Raw genomic sequence first — 12,251 nt, 5'->3', positions numbered from 1 at the left:
GACTGCTCGTTGTCTACGTAAAGTAATCATTCACACTATGCACTTGGGAAGATACCAAACAAAAGAAACATACCAAACAAATGCAGCAGAGAGAGATCACAAGTTCATAGTTGAAAAGGGATAGGCACTCTGGTGTTCCCTAGGTCTGGGGTAGAGGACTATACAAAGTGATTCATTATCCACTAATCAAGTTTAAGCCAGTGGTGGAATTAAATCATTACCTGGTTTTAAGTTCCTAAATCTAGGTGTTTAAGTCCATAAACTTAAGTAATCCAACTTTTATTAAAGTCTACCAATTTCTAATTATCTCAAATAAGGTTCCAATAGTCTTAATCCTATCCTAGTGATTAACTATTAATTGGTACATGGAAACAGCAGGGAAACATTGTTTAAATAGATAGACAAAAACATCATGAGCATTTTGCAATTTGAATCACCTAATTTGGAGTTCATATGACAAAGTTATGAATTTTACAAGTTTGGGGATTAAAATTATACCCTAAATACCTATTTTGAATTAAATAAAAGGGCCAGGGACTTAACTGCGAGAAACCAGGGACGGCGGGTTCAAATTCCAGAAAACTAGGGGTCTCTTTAAGAAAAAACGCAGGCGAAGGGGTATCGGGCTCCTACGGCCGTTGGATCTCAAGCGAACGGCCAGGATTAGATCCTGCGGGCGGGCGCGCGAGCGCGCGGCGGCCTGGGCGACTGACAGGCGGGACCGGCGGGCAGGGCGAGGGCGCGGGCAGGCTGACAGGCGGGGCCGGCGAGCAGAGCGCGCGCGGGCGGGCTGACAGGCGGGGCCGGCGGGCAGAGCGCGCGCGGGCTGACAGGCGGGGCCGGCGGGCAGAGCGCGCGCGGGCGAGCTGACAAGCGGGGCCCAACGGGCAGGGAGACGGGGTGAGGGAGAAGTGGGCCTGGGCCGCTGGATCTCCGGCGGACGGCCAGGATTGGGTCCGGGCGAGTTGAATCACGGCGGAGCGGCTCGGCGGCGGGGTTACTCTACTCCGGCGAGGAATTACACGCGGCAGAGAGCAAAACAAAGGGCGATAGGGGCGGGAGAGGTCCCTTACCTCAAGACGGGCTCCGGGGACTCCTCGGCGGCGGCAATGGCGCGACGGTGGCCCGGGGCGACGGTGGCGGACCTCCGCGGCTGCACGGGGAACGGCGGGTGAGCGCGGGTAGAGAGAAATAGGGAGGGGGAGAGGGAATTGGGGCGCGTTCCGGGTTGCGGACGTCGGGGCGGAGCTCACCGGGGCTAAGGGCGCGGCGGAGCTCCAACGGCGACGGGGAACCGAGCTCGGGACGGCGGTGGTTATGGTGGCGGCGCTCTGCGTGCGCGCAGCGAGGGGGAAAGAGGGTCTACTGGAGCGCAAATGGGGGAGGGGGTGAGGGCGAGTGGGGCTCGGGGCTCAAGTGGCCAGGGGCGGGTCAGTTCCGAGCTCCACGCGCGACGTGGGCGCGGGGAAGGCGGGCGCGCGCAGCTCGGCGGCGGTTACGCGGGGACGACGGGGCTGACAGCCCGGGCCCGCGAGCAGAGAGAGAGGGGAGAGCGGAGGCGGGCGCGCGGGGGCGGCTGCGCTGACGGGCGGGCCCGCCGGGGCAGAGAGAGGAGGGGGGAGGGAGAGGCGTGCGCGCGGGAATGGGCCGGCTGGGCCGAAAGGCCGAGGGGGCGGCGGGGGTTGGGCCTCTTTCTCTTTTCTTTTTATTCTGAATTGTTTTTCCCTTTTCTTTTTACTTTCCCTATTTGATTCAAATTCAAACAAGCCACAAATTCAAACCAAACCTTCCAAGAATTATGCACCAAGCAAAAGTGAAATCTAGGGTTCAACATGATGCAACAATTCATACTCCCTTAGGGTTTAACATAATAAACTATAATTACAAATAAAATAAGCACTTTTCTCCTATAGAAATGAGAAAGAAAAGAATGAGGAAGGATGAGAAAAGGAAGTAACACCTGAATTTGTGAATATGAGCAAAGAAATTTTATACCCCCAAATTCAGGGTGTTACACTATACCTTACTATTCCAGGTACATATAATAAGTAAATCATTAGTTCATACTCCAATTAATGAGTGACATATTCTTTTTTTCTAAAACACTGTAACTAATAGTAGCATATCTACCTTTTGGTGTTCATAATACTCAGATTCGCCACACCAAAAATATAATTGAAGCTTCTAAAAATATTGTATGACCAGGAAAGTCAAATGGACCCATGTTTTACAACATAAAGCTCTTAAAAAATTGCTAGCACTAGATCCATATACTTTTGTGGTACACAACTCTCTAGCACAGTTAGAGGTGAACTATGCTTAAACATTCCAAATAAATTCTAACTTATTATTGCTTCTTACAGACAGAGCAATTTCAATGCATCGTTACCATAATTGGGTTTTCTAAAAACATGAATTGGTGATTTCCTTCTTGCAAAAAGTGTGGTAGAACAACAACTCTTGATTCCAGTGGCTAGTGTCGCTCTGAATGTAACTGGACATGACACAAATTCAGGTAAATTTTACAACTCGATCACATTGTACAAAAGTGTTAATTTTTCGCTACTTTTGTTTCAAACATTTTATACTTATTGTGTATTATATATTAACTTATACATAATATTTATGTACATTTAAAATCTCAGATATGAATTTGATATCGCGCGCAGGGCGCGCGCCATCCACTAGTGTGACATCAATTCGGCTTGCCTTCGAGCCGATATGTGACATCAATTCCACCGAGATCCCATGACAAGTGCAAGATGCTTCGCTGATTCTTGATCTTGAACCCCATAAAAGAAGTAGCTAGTTGGAAAATCCCATCACACCTCTCTTGGCCATGAAAGATCACAGCGGCATCAGATGACATAGCCAAAAAAAAGTTGCCTATCAGCCTTGACCCAGAATCTTCCAGGTTCAATGATAAGGGCAATATCTTGAGAAATAACTAATGCTCGCACAGTGTTGATGAGATCCATAGGTGAAGGTAAGACTGCATCAGTATCCATGAAGAATGACGCAATTTGCTTGTAAAGAGGATCTCCAGTAAGTTTATACCTCATTTGCGCACCAATGACAACTGGAATGTGTGTGTTTGAATGAAAACCAGAAATACTGTCATCCTGACCAGCAAGCAACCCAAGAAAGCAGGGCTTATCAAAGAGATGAGCTAGTGTCAAATGCTTCATATCGTTCGATATCGTGTAGAGCTGATAGAAAACATCATTCATCCCACCGGACTTCTCATTGAGAGACTCCTAGGTGTCGTTTGGTTCACATATTGGTAACAGAATGGGTAACCGATAACGTTAGATCATGTTTGTTTAAGTCTAACCGTAATCGATACCACACTATAAATAGATACCGTCTTATTCAAATCTGTTACCGCCGGTATTCGAGTGTGAATCGTTACCATTACCATTTACGTTACATTTCGCGAACCAAACGCCACCCTAGTGCGTCTCAATACTATAATTTTGTATGACATTCTTCACACCGGTCACTAAATTAATTAGCCATCTTTACCACCATGACAAGAGCCATGGAATTTCCAGCAACTGTGTACTGATCAAGAAGACCTTACATAGTCTTGTGGATTGTGTAGTAAGGAGCCCAGACAGGCGTGATGACCTCAACCCAATCAAAGAACTCTGACGGGAGGGCCGACAGGTACCTGTGCACATGTTCTTTTCTGGCAATCGTAGAGCGTGTTGACGACAGATGAGATTTTTGCATTAAGAGTGTCATTGTGTGTGCTAGCCCACATCTTTGCAGTAGCACTCAGGTAATGCCCAACGAAGTGTCCGTGGAGCTAGACGTCGAGGAAGCGGCCAGGTGACCTCCAGCCGCTCGTGGGCATTTCATCGAGCGCCACTTGAGCATCAAACGAGGCAGAAGACAACTTGCTTGCCACATTCACCACAGAGCCGACGCGGGCCTCATCGGTGATCACCGTGGAGAGATCATACACAATGTCGAGCAGTGGCCTGCTGGGCTTAGTCATTCTCAGGGAAGCCATGGTCACGTCAACACGCCTTCCCTCGCCGTCGTAGTCCATCCGCACCTGCCTCGCCTCGCTACTTGCGAGCGTCAGGTTGCGAAAGGCGCGATCGCCGTCGTCATAGTAGGTGGCGATGGCCGAGGGAACAAAGACGAGAATGTGGTTGCCGATGATGTCACGGAACTCAGTATTCTGGTTGGTGTCGAGCTCCATGTTGAAGAGGTGGTCAGCGGCATTGGAGAAGGGGAGATCGGCCTTGCGGGACATGTTTCTAGCGGAACGGATCTGTTGTGCCACCTGGACAGCAATCGACGTAGGAGGAAGCTTGCACGCCATATCCACCAAGGAGCCGAAGGCGATGTCATCTTCCACCGCGGCATCCCTAGCCTTCTCGAGCTCGTGAATCCGATGCATGGAATCTACTGAGGAAGTCGTCTCAAACATGGAGTTGTCCGCGGCTCAGGAGTTGGCGCGGCCCAGCGTGGGGACGAGGCTGGGCTCGTCAGTGGTGCTGTCGATGAGCGTAGATGCGACCAATGGGGCATCCTGTGGCTCCATCGCTGGCCGAGGCGAGAAGCGCCAGTCCCAGCGAGTCTCCCACTCGTCGAACCTCATGTTGAACTCGTCGAGGAAGAGCTTGAGGGCAACGGGCGGGATCCATAAAGCTGGACCGAGAATCGACTCCTCTGATACCAACTGTGTTAGCACACACCTCTCTCTCGTACACGGAATTACTCGATTCATTGGTAACCTCAAGAGAAGGAAGGTTTGTAGCAAAAGACAATCTGGATAGAGGATAGGAGCACTAGAACACATAGGGAACAGAACGTACGCTAGCTGCTGTGCTGGTGTATGTTCAAGGCGCACGCAGCAGAGAGAGGTATTCCAGTCGTCGTAGGAAACTATTCTTCGCCCCACTGAAAAACGCCTCCACGAGCCCTGCAGCTGGAAGCGTGGGGAGGAAGATGTGCAGTCCTGGAAATGGAGATGTGTTCTCTGAATAATTCTTCGATGCCCTTACTGTTAACCTCCACTGCGCTTTTGTAGTATTTTCCTTTAGCTATCTCGGCCGGTAGTCCTTGACAGTGACCTTTGTATTAGAAATGGATTCGAATATTTATTCGAATATTAAATTTTTAGCTCTTTTTTTATTAGGAATAAATAGAATATAAAATTTATTCATGTTTTTAGCATTGATCTTTTATAAAAAGTAAATCTTAAATTTGGTCTACATTTTTTTAAATAATTGATATAAAATTGGGATACACATACTATTCGGATTTGGATGTTTTTTTTATCCTTTTGAAAATAATGCGTAAAAAATTATACACAAATCTAATTTTGTCTTTAATAATATGCTTAAACTAAAGATTAGTATCAAATTCTATACACATTTATATTAAAATATTAGATCTATCATATAATCCGAATGTTTTAAGAACAACCCTATTAATTATGTGTGGTTTGTTGCACTTTTTAAGGCTCTAATCTGTATTGTTCCATGTTTTTAAGGCTCTAATTTGTATTGTTCCATTATTAGCCTGAAAACGTTTCGTGAGATCCTCTAACTCCTTGTCATATTATCTAGAGTCAACAATAAAAACACTTATATAATAAAGTTGAGTACAAGTTGGCTCTTGCATGAGAGTCCACTTCCTCTAATTTTTAGGTCTACCTCCTCCACATAAGAAAAATGATATGTAATTAGGGGCTTAAAGCTCATTATTATGAGCCTATTTGGTTCAATTTTTTAGTAGCTTTTCTGAGAATCTGGCTGTGGAGAGTATCTGAGAATCGTGGAGATTACGTGCGGAGGAAGATAAAAGAGTCCATAGGGTTAGGGTTTAGGATATACAAAATGGCAGTTTCCTACTATCGCAATGACTCGGTCGATTCTATGTTTACGTTGATTTTGTAAGGTTTTGACTAAAGTGATTCTCATAGAAGCAGACTGAAAAGCTAGGTGTTTGATAGTCTGCAGCAGCTTCTGGTGGCCAAAATCTGAGACAAATAGAGCCTATACTTGCTCTAAAAGATGAGATATAATAACTACGGGAGACAACATGAAGAGTTTTAAAAATGGTACCCACCTTAAAGTTTAGTACCTTAGTGCTTTAGATTGGAGCCCATAAACTAGATATATTGGTACATGAAAATGTATTTATATGTGTTTGCTTTTGTTGTGATTTACAACATGTCTTGAAATATCTTTACACTCAGAGTTAATTGGACTTTTTACCATCCATTCTACAAACGTTATGCATGAAGATCAAGTTGTATTACTAAGTTGTATTGATTCTAAAATTATCGAGTTGTTCGGATGGATTTTCTTTATCATGTTATATGGTTTTGGATTGATCTCATCTAGACTCGATCAAGGGACTCAGTTAGACATTTCTCGTGTGTCGTGATAGAGAACACAATAATCTTTTTGGTTACGGTCTTCTTTGATACCACAGAAATAAAATAGAAAATTTACACTATGTAAATAAATAGGAACAAGGGTTGACACATGAAATCAATGTTTGTTGCACCTCCTCATCGATACTCGGACAAGATCGGATTATCTCTACGCGGAAGTGAGAAGGTTGTCACGGTTGTTATCAACATTGACCATCGGATTTTGACCCCATAATTTCTCTAAACCCTAAAGGTATACATATAAGATTTAGGTGTTCTATGGGATAGGAAAGTAGATTAAGATCATATTATTTTAATAGTGGTATTAGAGCCAATGTTTGACCTAGAACCCTAACTCTCGAAACCCTTAATTTCCACAACAAGTAGGAGGGGAAGGGATAAAATCCAACCCTAACCCTAAGTTGTAACTTTCCTAAAAATCTCCAAACCATAACCATAAGGTCCTTAAATCCACCTCATAAGCAAATAAAGGAAAGAAAATGACCTTAACAGGCTTACCATGGGTATCGATGATGTCGACGACCACGGGAAGAGGCATGTGCTTCTCTACCATGATGGGAAACTAAGTACTCCATTTTCTCTAATTTTGCTCTATTTTCCATGGTTGTAACTCTATGGTTAGGCTTATCTATGCAATGACTAGGATTTGTTGAAAACTAACATGGGATCTTGTTGAGCATGCTTAGATGTGCCTTTGTGCAAGTTTGGTGAACTATGACCATGTTTGAGAGCTTTTTGAGATTGAAAGTTCATGTTATTGTTTTGTTGTTCATAGTGTTCATGTTTTGATGGATGACCCATCGTAGGATTGAAAAAGGATGAGAAAAATCTTGTTCTGACCCATACCGTTTTCTACATTTGACCCACTCATTTTCATATTTGCAGAAAAATACGAAAACAGGACAGAAAATAGAAAAAGTCTATCTCGTCCGTTTTTGCGAGATCCCTTTTTAAGTCAGGTTAGGCACGTATTTATCATATATTTGAGAAATCTAGGATCAACCTAATAAGCATTAGTGTATTAGCTAAAACATCATATCATTTGGTGATAAATTATAGCATAATACATCATTCTAGCCCATCTATCTCCTCAATGAGAAGTGACCTAAAGGATCATACAACATTGGTTGTAGCAATATGTACACCACTAGCAAATAAACAACAATGGAATGTTGCCTCTTTGTATCTATTTGTTTCATGTTGTTATCCTACCGGTCAGTCACTAGTTAGCCATCACTACCATGTGTATTTGTATTAAATTACGAGTTTCCACTTAATATTTTCGTTCTTGTTTGTTTTCATACACCTGTTTATCCTGCTCTCGTTTTTCTCGATTATTCTGGACCTACTCCCGTTTCCAATGTTAAAATGTGGAAACAAAAATAGGAGAGGTTTTTTTTGCTATTTTTCATCCCTACCTGTTAAAGCTCCAGAATGTTCCATTAAAACATGGCACACATAATGTTTTGATGAAACTCTAGTCTCGATAGGTCATTCCATAGATGATGTGCGGTGTTGGCAGATGCTTTGTGAAAGAAAGTATGTAACTTGTGCATATTTTCTGTCTCTATGTGTTCTTACGGACAATTTTTTGTATTGATTGACGATCCATCAATACACTTCCACTGTAGAATTATTCAAGGCTTATATGGCTTTCATCCAACATTCATAGTAGCTTTGTATATTTATTGTGGATGTTGTATATACATGACATATGCAATCTTTGCACACTTATTTAATTATGGGACTACCATTGCTCAAAATCTTCATTTTTTCCATTTGTTGTTTTGATTTCTAATTCATGTGTTTCTTTTCTTTTGTAGGGTGAGCGCCATGCTTTGCCTTAGAGATCAGGCACCAAAGTAGGTGTGGTTGGACATGTCCAACAATCCTCACACCCATGACGATGATGATCTCAAGGATGGGTATCACACACCACAGAAGAAGGAACCACACAATAAATAATTCAAGAGCTCCAAGTCTCTAACTCCGCCTACAAAGTTAGATGACGACGAGGATCCTTTGGATGAGAAGGAGTAAAATAGTGATGATGATGATATCGACAACAACTTAGGAGTGATGGTGATGATAGTCCAATGGATGATGATGGTAATGATGAGGAGGGTGTTTGTGTTTGGTACAAATGAGAAGGTACTAGTGGGAGACATGAGAATTTCACAAGGCTTCCAATGCTAGGCACTATGCTAGGGATAAGGATTCTTCTACATGACACTTCCATTCATTTCATCAATATTGGATGTTCTAGGGTGTGTTCATTGAGAGGCCCATTCTGGTAAAGCAACAACAGATCATCTTGTCCTATTTGGAGAAGTTTCCATAGATGGCAATCTTGGTACATGCTTTTAGGTCATTGGATGGAGAGAGGCTATGGATTTTTGGCAGAATTAGAATGAGTGGGTGGTTCGACATTTATGTCACTTTGGAGGTGAAGATGGACAAGGTGAAGTTGTCATGTATGATTGGTACAAAGAGGTTCATGGTGATGTTTGAGGAGCCAACAATAGCTAGCAAGTTTGACTCTCTTGAGATAAATAGGGGTTGTGATGACGATCACAACCTTGCAATCGGACGAGACTCACATTTTCTGCCCTAGGATAGGTCATATGCATGGGGCTAACTATGGTTTGAGGAGGATTTCTAGGATTATGAATGAGATGTGGATGCCATTTGCTTCACCAACTATGAGATCATGGCAGTGGTGGTAGTAGATGATAAGCTCAACATGTGGAGTGGACAGTGCATATAATGATGGACTATAAGCATGAGATGAAGTATTCTTTAGTAATCCAACCTTAAATCATTGCCTTGGTGTTGAGTAAGGCGACAAACTTTCGGGGTGTGCTAGTGAAAGGAAAATAGGGTTAACCTTTTCCCATAATTAATTTTGGTGGTTGATCGTCAACATAAACATATGGACTAACTAGTTTGCTCTAGAACTCATGTATTACAGGTGCATAAGGTTCAACACAAACCAATAAAAGATTCAAGTTAGGGACTATTTGAAACGGAGCAAAGAACTTGAGTGTGCTGTGGACTGGCGCACCGGACTGTCCGGTGTGCCACCGGACAGTGTCTGGTGCACCAGGACCGTACAAGGGTCAACCAGCCTAGAGATGACAATGGATACCCAAAACTCGAAACCCGATGGGTTTTTACCCCATTAGGGTACGGGTTTGGGTCAATTTTCATACCCATGGGTTTGTTAATGGGCATAAATGTATACCCGACGGGTTCATGGGTACGGGTTTGTTCCTATAGTACCCAAACCCGTGAACCCATGTATTTTTTAAACCCGACCAAACCTCGTGCATATTGTCATTTTATTTTATAAACGAACAACAAACTTGTTATCTACCTATTTACTTCCTAATTTTTATCAAATAGTGAATGTATAAGTAGTTGGTGATAGTGTTGCTTGCTTGCTATTATAGTTATTACTAGCGTTATATATGTGGTGGATGTATAACTTAGTGCAAGGTAACTTGATTATACAACTTATTATTTGTATTTAATTCTCTCTACTAATATTTTTTATACCAAATCATGAACTCGTTGTTCATTACATAAATTTTGGACCATGCTCTCATTAATCATTACGATACTTATTGATTATAAAAAGAATAAGCATATTGGAGATAAAAACCCGCGGGTAACCCGTGGGTACCCGCAAACCCGATGGGTACGGGTTTGGGCAAAATTTCAAACCCGTCATGGGTACGTGTTTTTAATGGGTGTAAATATTTTTCACGGGTACGGGTTTGGGATAGCAAAACCCGGCGGGTTTGTACCCGTTGCCATCTCTAAACCAGCCACTCTCGGGAAATCACAGGCGCGCTCCGCTATAATTCACCAGACTGTCCGGTGTGCCACCGGAGCAACGGCTAACTTGCGCAACGGTCGACTCTAACAGAAGCTACAGTGAGCAACAGTGCCGCGCAGAAGTCAGAACAGCGAAGTTAGAGGGGCACCGAACTGTCCGGTGCCACAAGAGGACAAAGCCCCAACGGTCGACTCGAATCCGAACCCTAACGGTTGGGTGACATGGTGGGGCACCGGATAGTGCACGATGCCTATCTGGTGGCGTACCGGACTGTCCGGTGCGCCCATCGCCAGCAGCCTCCCCAATGGCTACCTTGGTGGTTGAGGGCTATAAATACCCCCCAACCACCACAACTTCAAGCATCTAAGTTTTCTGAAGATCACATTCAATACAAGAGCTCTAGCATTCACTCCAAGACACAATACAAAAGATCAAATCCTCTCCGAGTCACAAATTCACTCCAAACACTTAGTGGCTTGTGAGAGAGAGATTTTTGTGTTCATTTGAGTTCTTGTCACTTGGATTGCCTTTCTTCTTTTCTCATTCTTATTCTCAAGTGCTTTGTAAGCGAGGCAAGAGACACAAAGTGTGTGGTGGTTCTTGCGGGGTCTTAGTGACCCGTGAGATTAAGGAAGAAGGCTCACTCGGTCTAAGACTCTAAGTGACCGTTTGAGAGAGGGAAAGGGGTGAAATAGACCCGGTCTTTGTGACCTCCTCAACGAGGGCTAGGTTCTTTGGAACCGAACCTTGGTAAAACAAATCACCGTGTTCACTCGCCTTATTTTTTGGTTGATTTGTTTTCCCTCTCTTTCCGACTTGAATTTAATTCTAACGCTAACCCCCGACCCTAGTGCATGTTTAAAGTTATAAATTTCAGGTTTCGCCTATTTACCCCCCCCCCCCTCTATGCGACTTTCAGCTAGAGATAGAGCATAAGATCTACTAGTCTCATAAGAACGTCATGAAGGTCTTGCAGAGAGAGAGAGAGGCTTAACTAGAGGGAACTCCACCAATACAGAGGCACCAAGGGGACACGAAGATTGGGGGGAGGGTCCTTCTACTTAGGCATGCAATAGGAGAAATTCTTAGGGAGGATGTCTCCCTGGACCTGCCATGTTTAGAAAAAATCCACCATCCTAGTCCTCGTTCCCAGCCATGGGGAAGAACTTTCCCCATACATGGCCCCAATGAGGATTGGGACCCAATGGGGATTCTCATATCAGACTTGCCTAACACAATAGCAGACAAACTCAAATTTACATGAACAATGATAGGAGTATAACAAGAAGTGATATGAAAGTTAATAACATCAAACAAACAACAAGAACAATGTTGAATATATGGCTTAAATTTGAACAAATAGAACACAAGAATAATATTGAACATATATTTTTATTAAATGAGCCTTTAACGGGTCCCCACGAGAAACAAAGACAGAGAGACCTATCCCATACCCAAACTCGCGAACTCGATGTGGACAATATTTTTTTCCATATATATCCCCACATTGAAAAATCTACCCATATCAGTCTTCTAATGGAAGAATTCCTCGACAGAAAACATGCATCTTTGAGGTTGCTCAAATCGTAGTCAAACATATCATCGTATCTTTTCTTTGGTTTGCCTTGCACTTGTTAATACTACTTATTCATATATGTATATCCACTCGTGCTACTTGAATGTGGTGGTTTGTGTTTGTAGAAAGTGCGTGAAAGTGTTCACACACTCATAAGAAAGTCATACACTAAGTTGCATCGACACAAAAGAGAAAAGAAAGGCTCATAGATAGCACAATTAGGCATTAGACCATGAGCAGTCTATAACTTATGAGAAGTCGGTGAGGTTGGTCCTGCAACCCGATCAAATTAGATTTATATATAAAGTCTACTAGGTCATCTATTCAATTAGGCTAGATTGAATTTTGCTTCATGCATGCTATCTTTATACTTCCTATGTTCCAATTTATAATTCATTTGACCTTTGTCGGGG

General features: G+C 43.2%; 1 protein-coding gene across 1 annotated transcript; it reads right to left on the bottom strand.

Moving 5' to 3' along the window:
• Positions 1–3,171: 3,171 nt before the first annotated feature.
• On the bottom strand, positions 3,172–4,589 carry LOC100279442 (uncharacterized). Its single transcript, NM_001152449.1, is given in 1 exon segment — positions 3,172–4,589. A coding segment is annotated over 1 exon segment (633 nt). The 5' UTR covers positions 4,445–4,589; the 3' UTR covers positions 3,172–3,811.
• Between the last annotated feature and the right edge of the window lie 7,662 nt (positions 4,590–12,251).

The sequence above is a fragment of the Zea mays genome, chromosome 5 (assembly GCF_902167145.1).
Source record: "Zea mays cultivar B73 chromosome 5, Zm-B73-REFERENCE-NAM-5.0, whole genome shotgun sequence".
Classification (NCBI taxonomy): Eukaryota; Viridiplantae; Streptophyta; class Magnoliopsida; order Poales; family Poaceae; genus Zea; species Zea mays.
The sequence above is the reverse complement of the archived record's forward strand: the minus strand, read 5'-3'. Positions and strand labels throughout refer to the sequence as shown.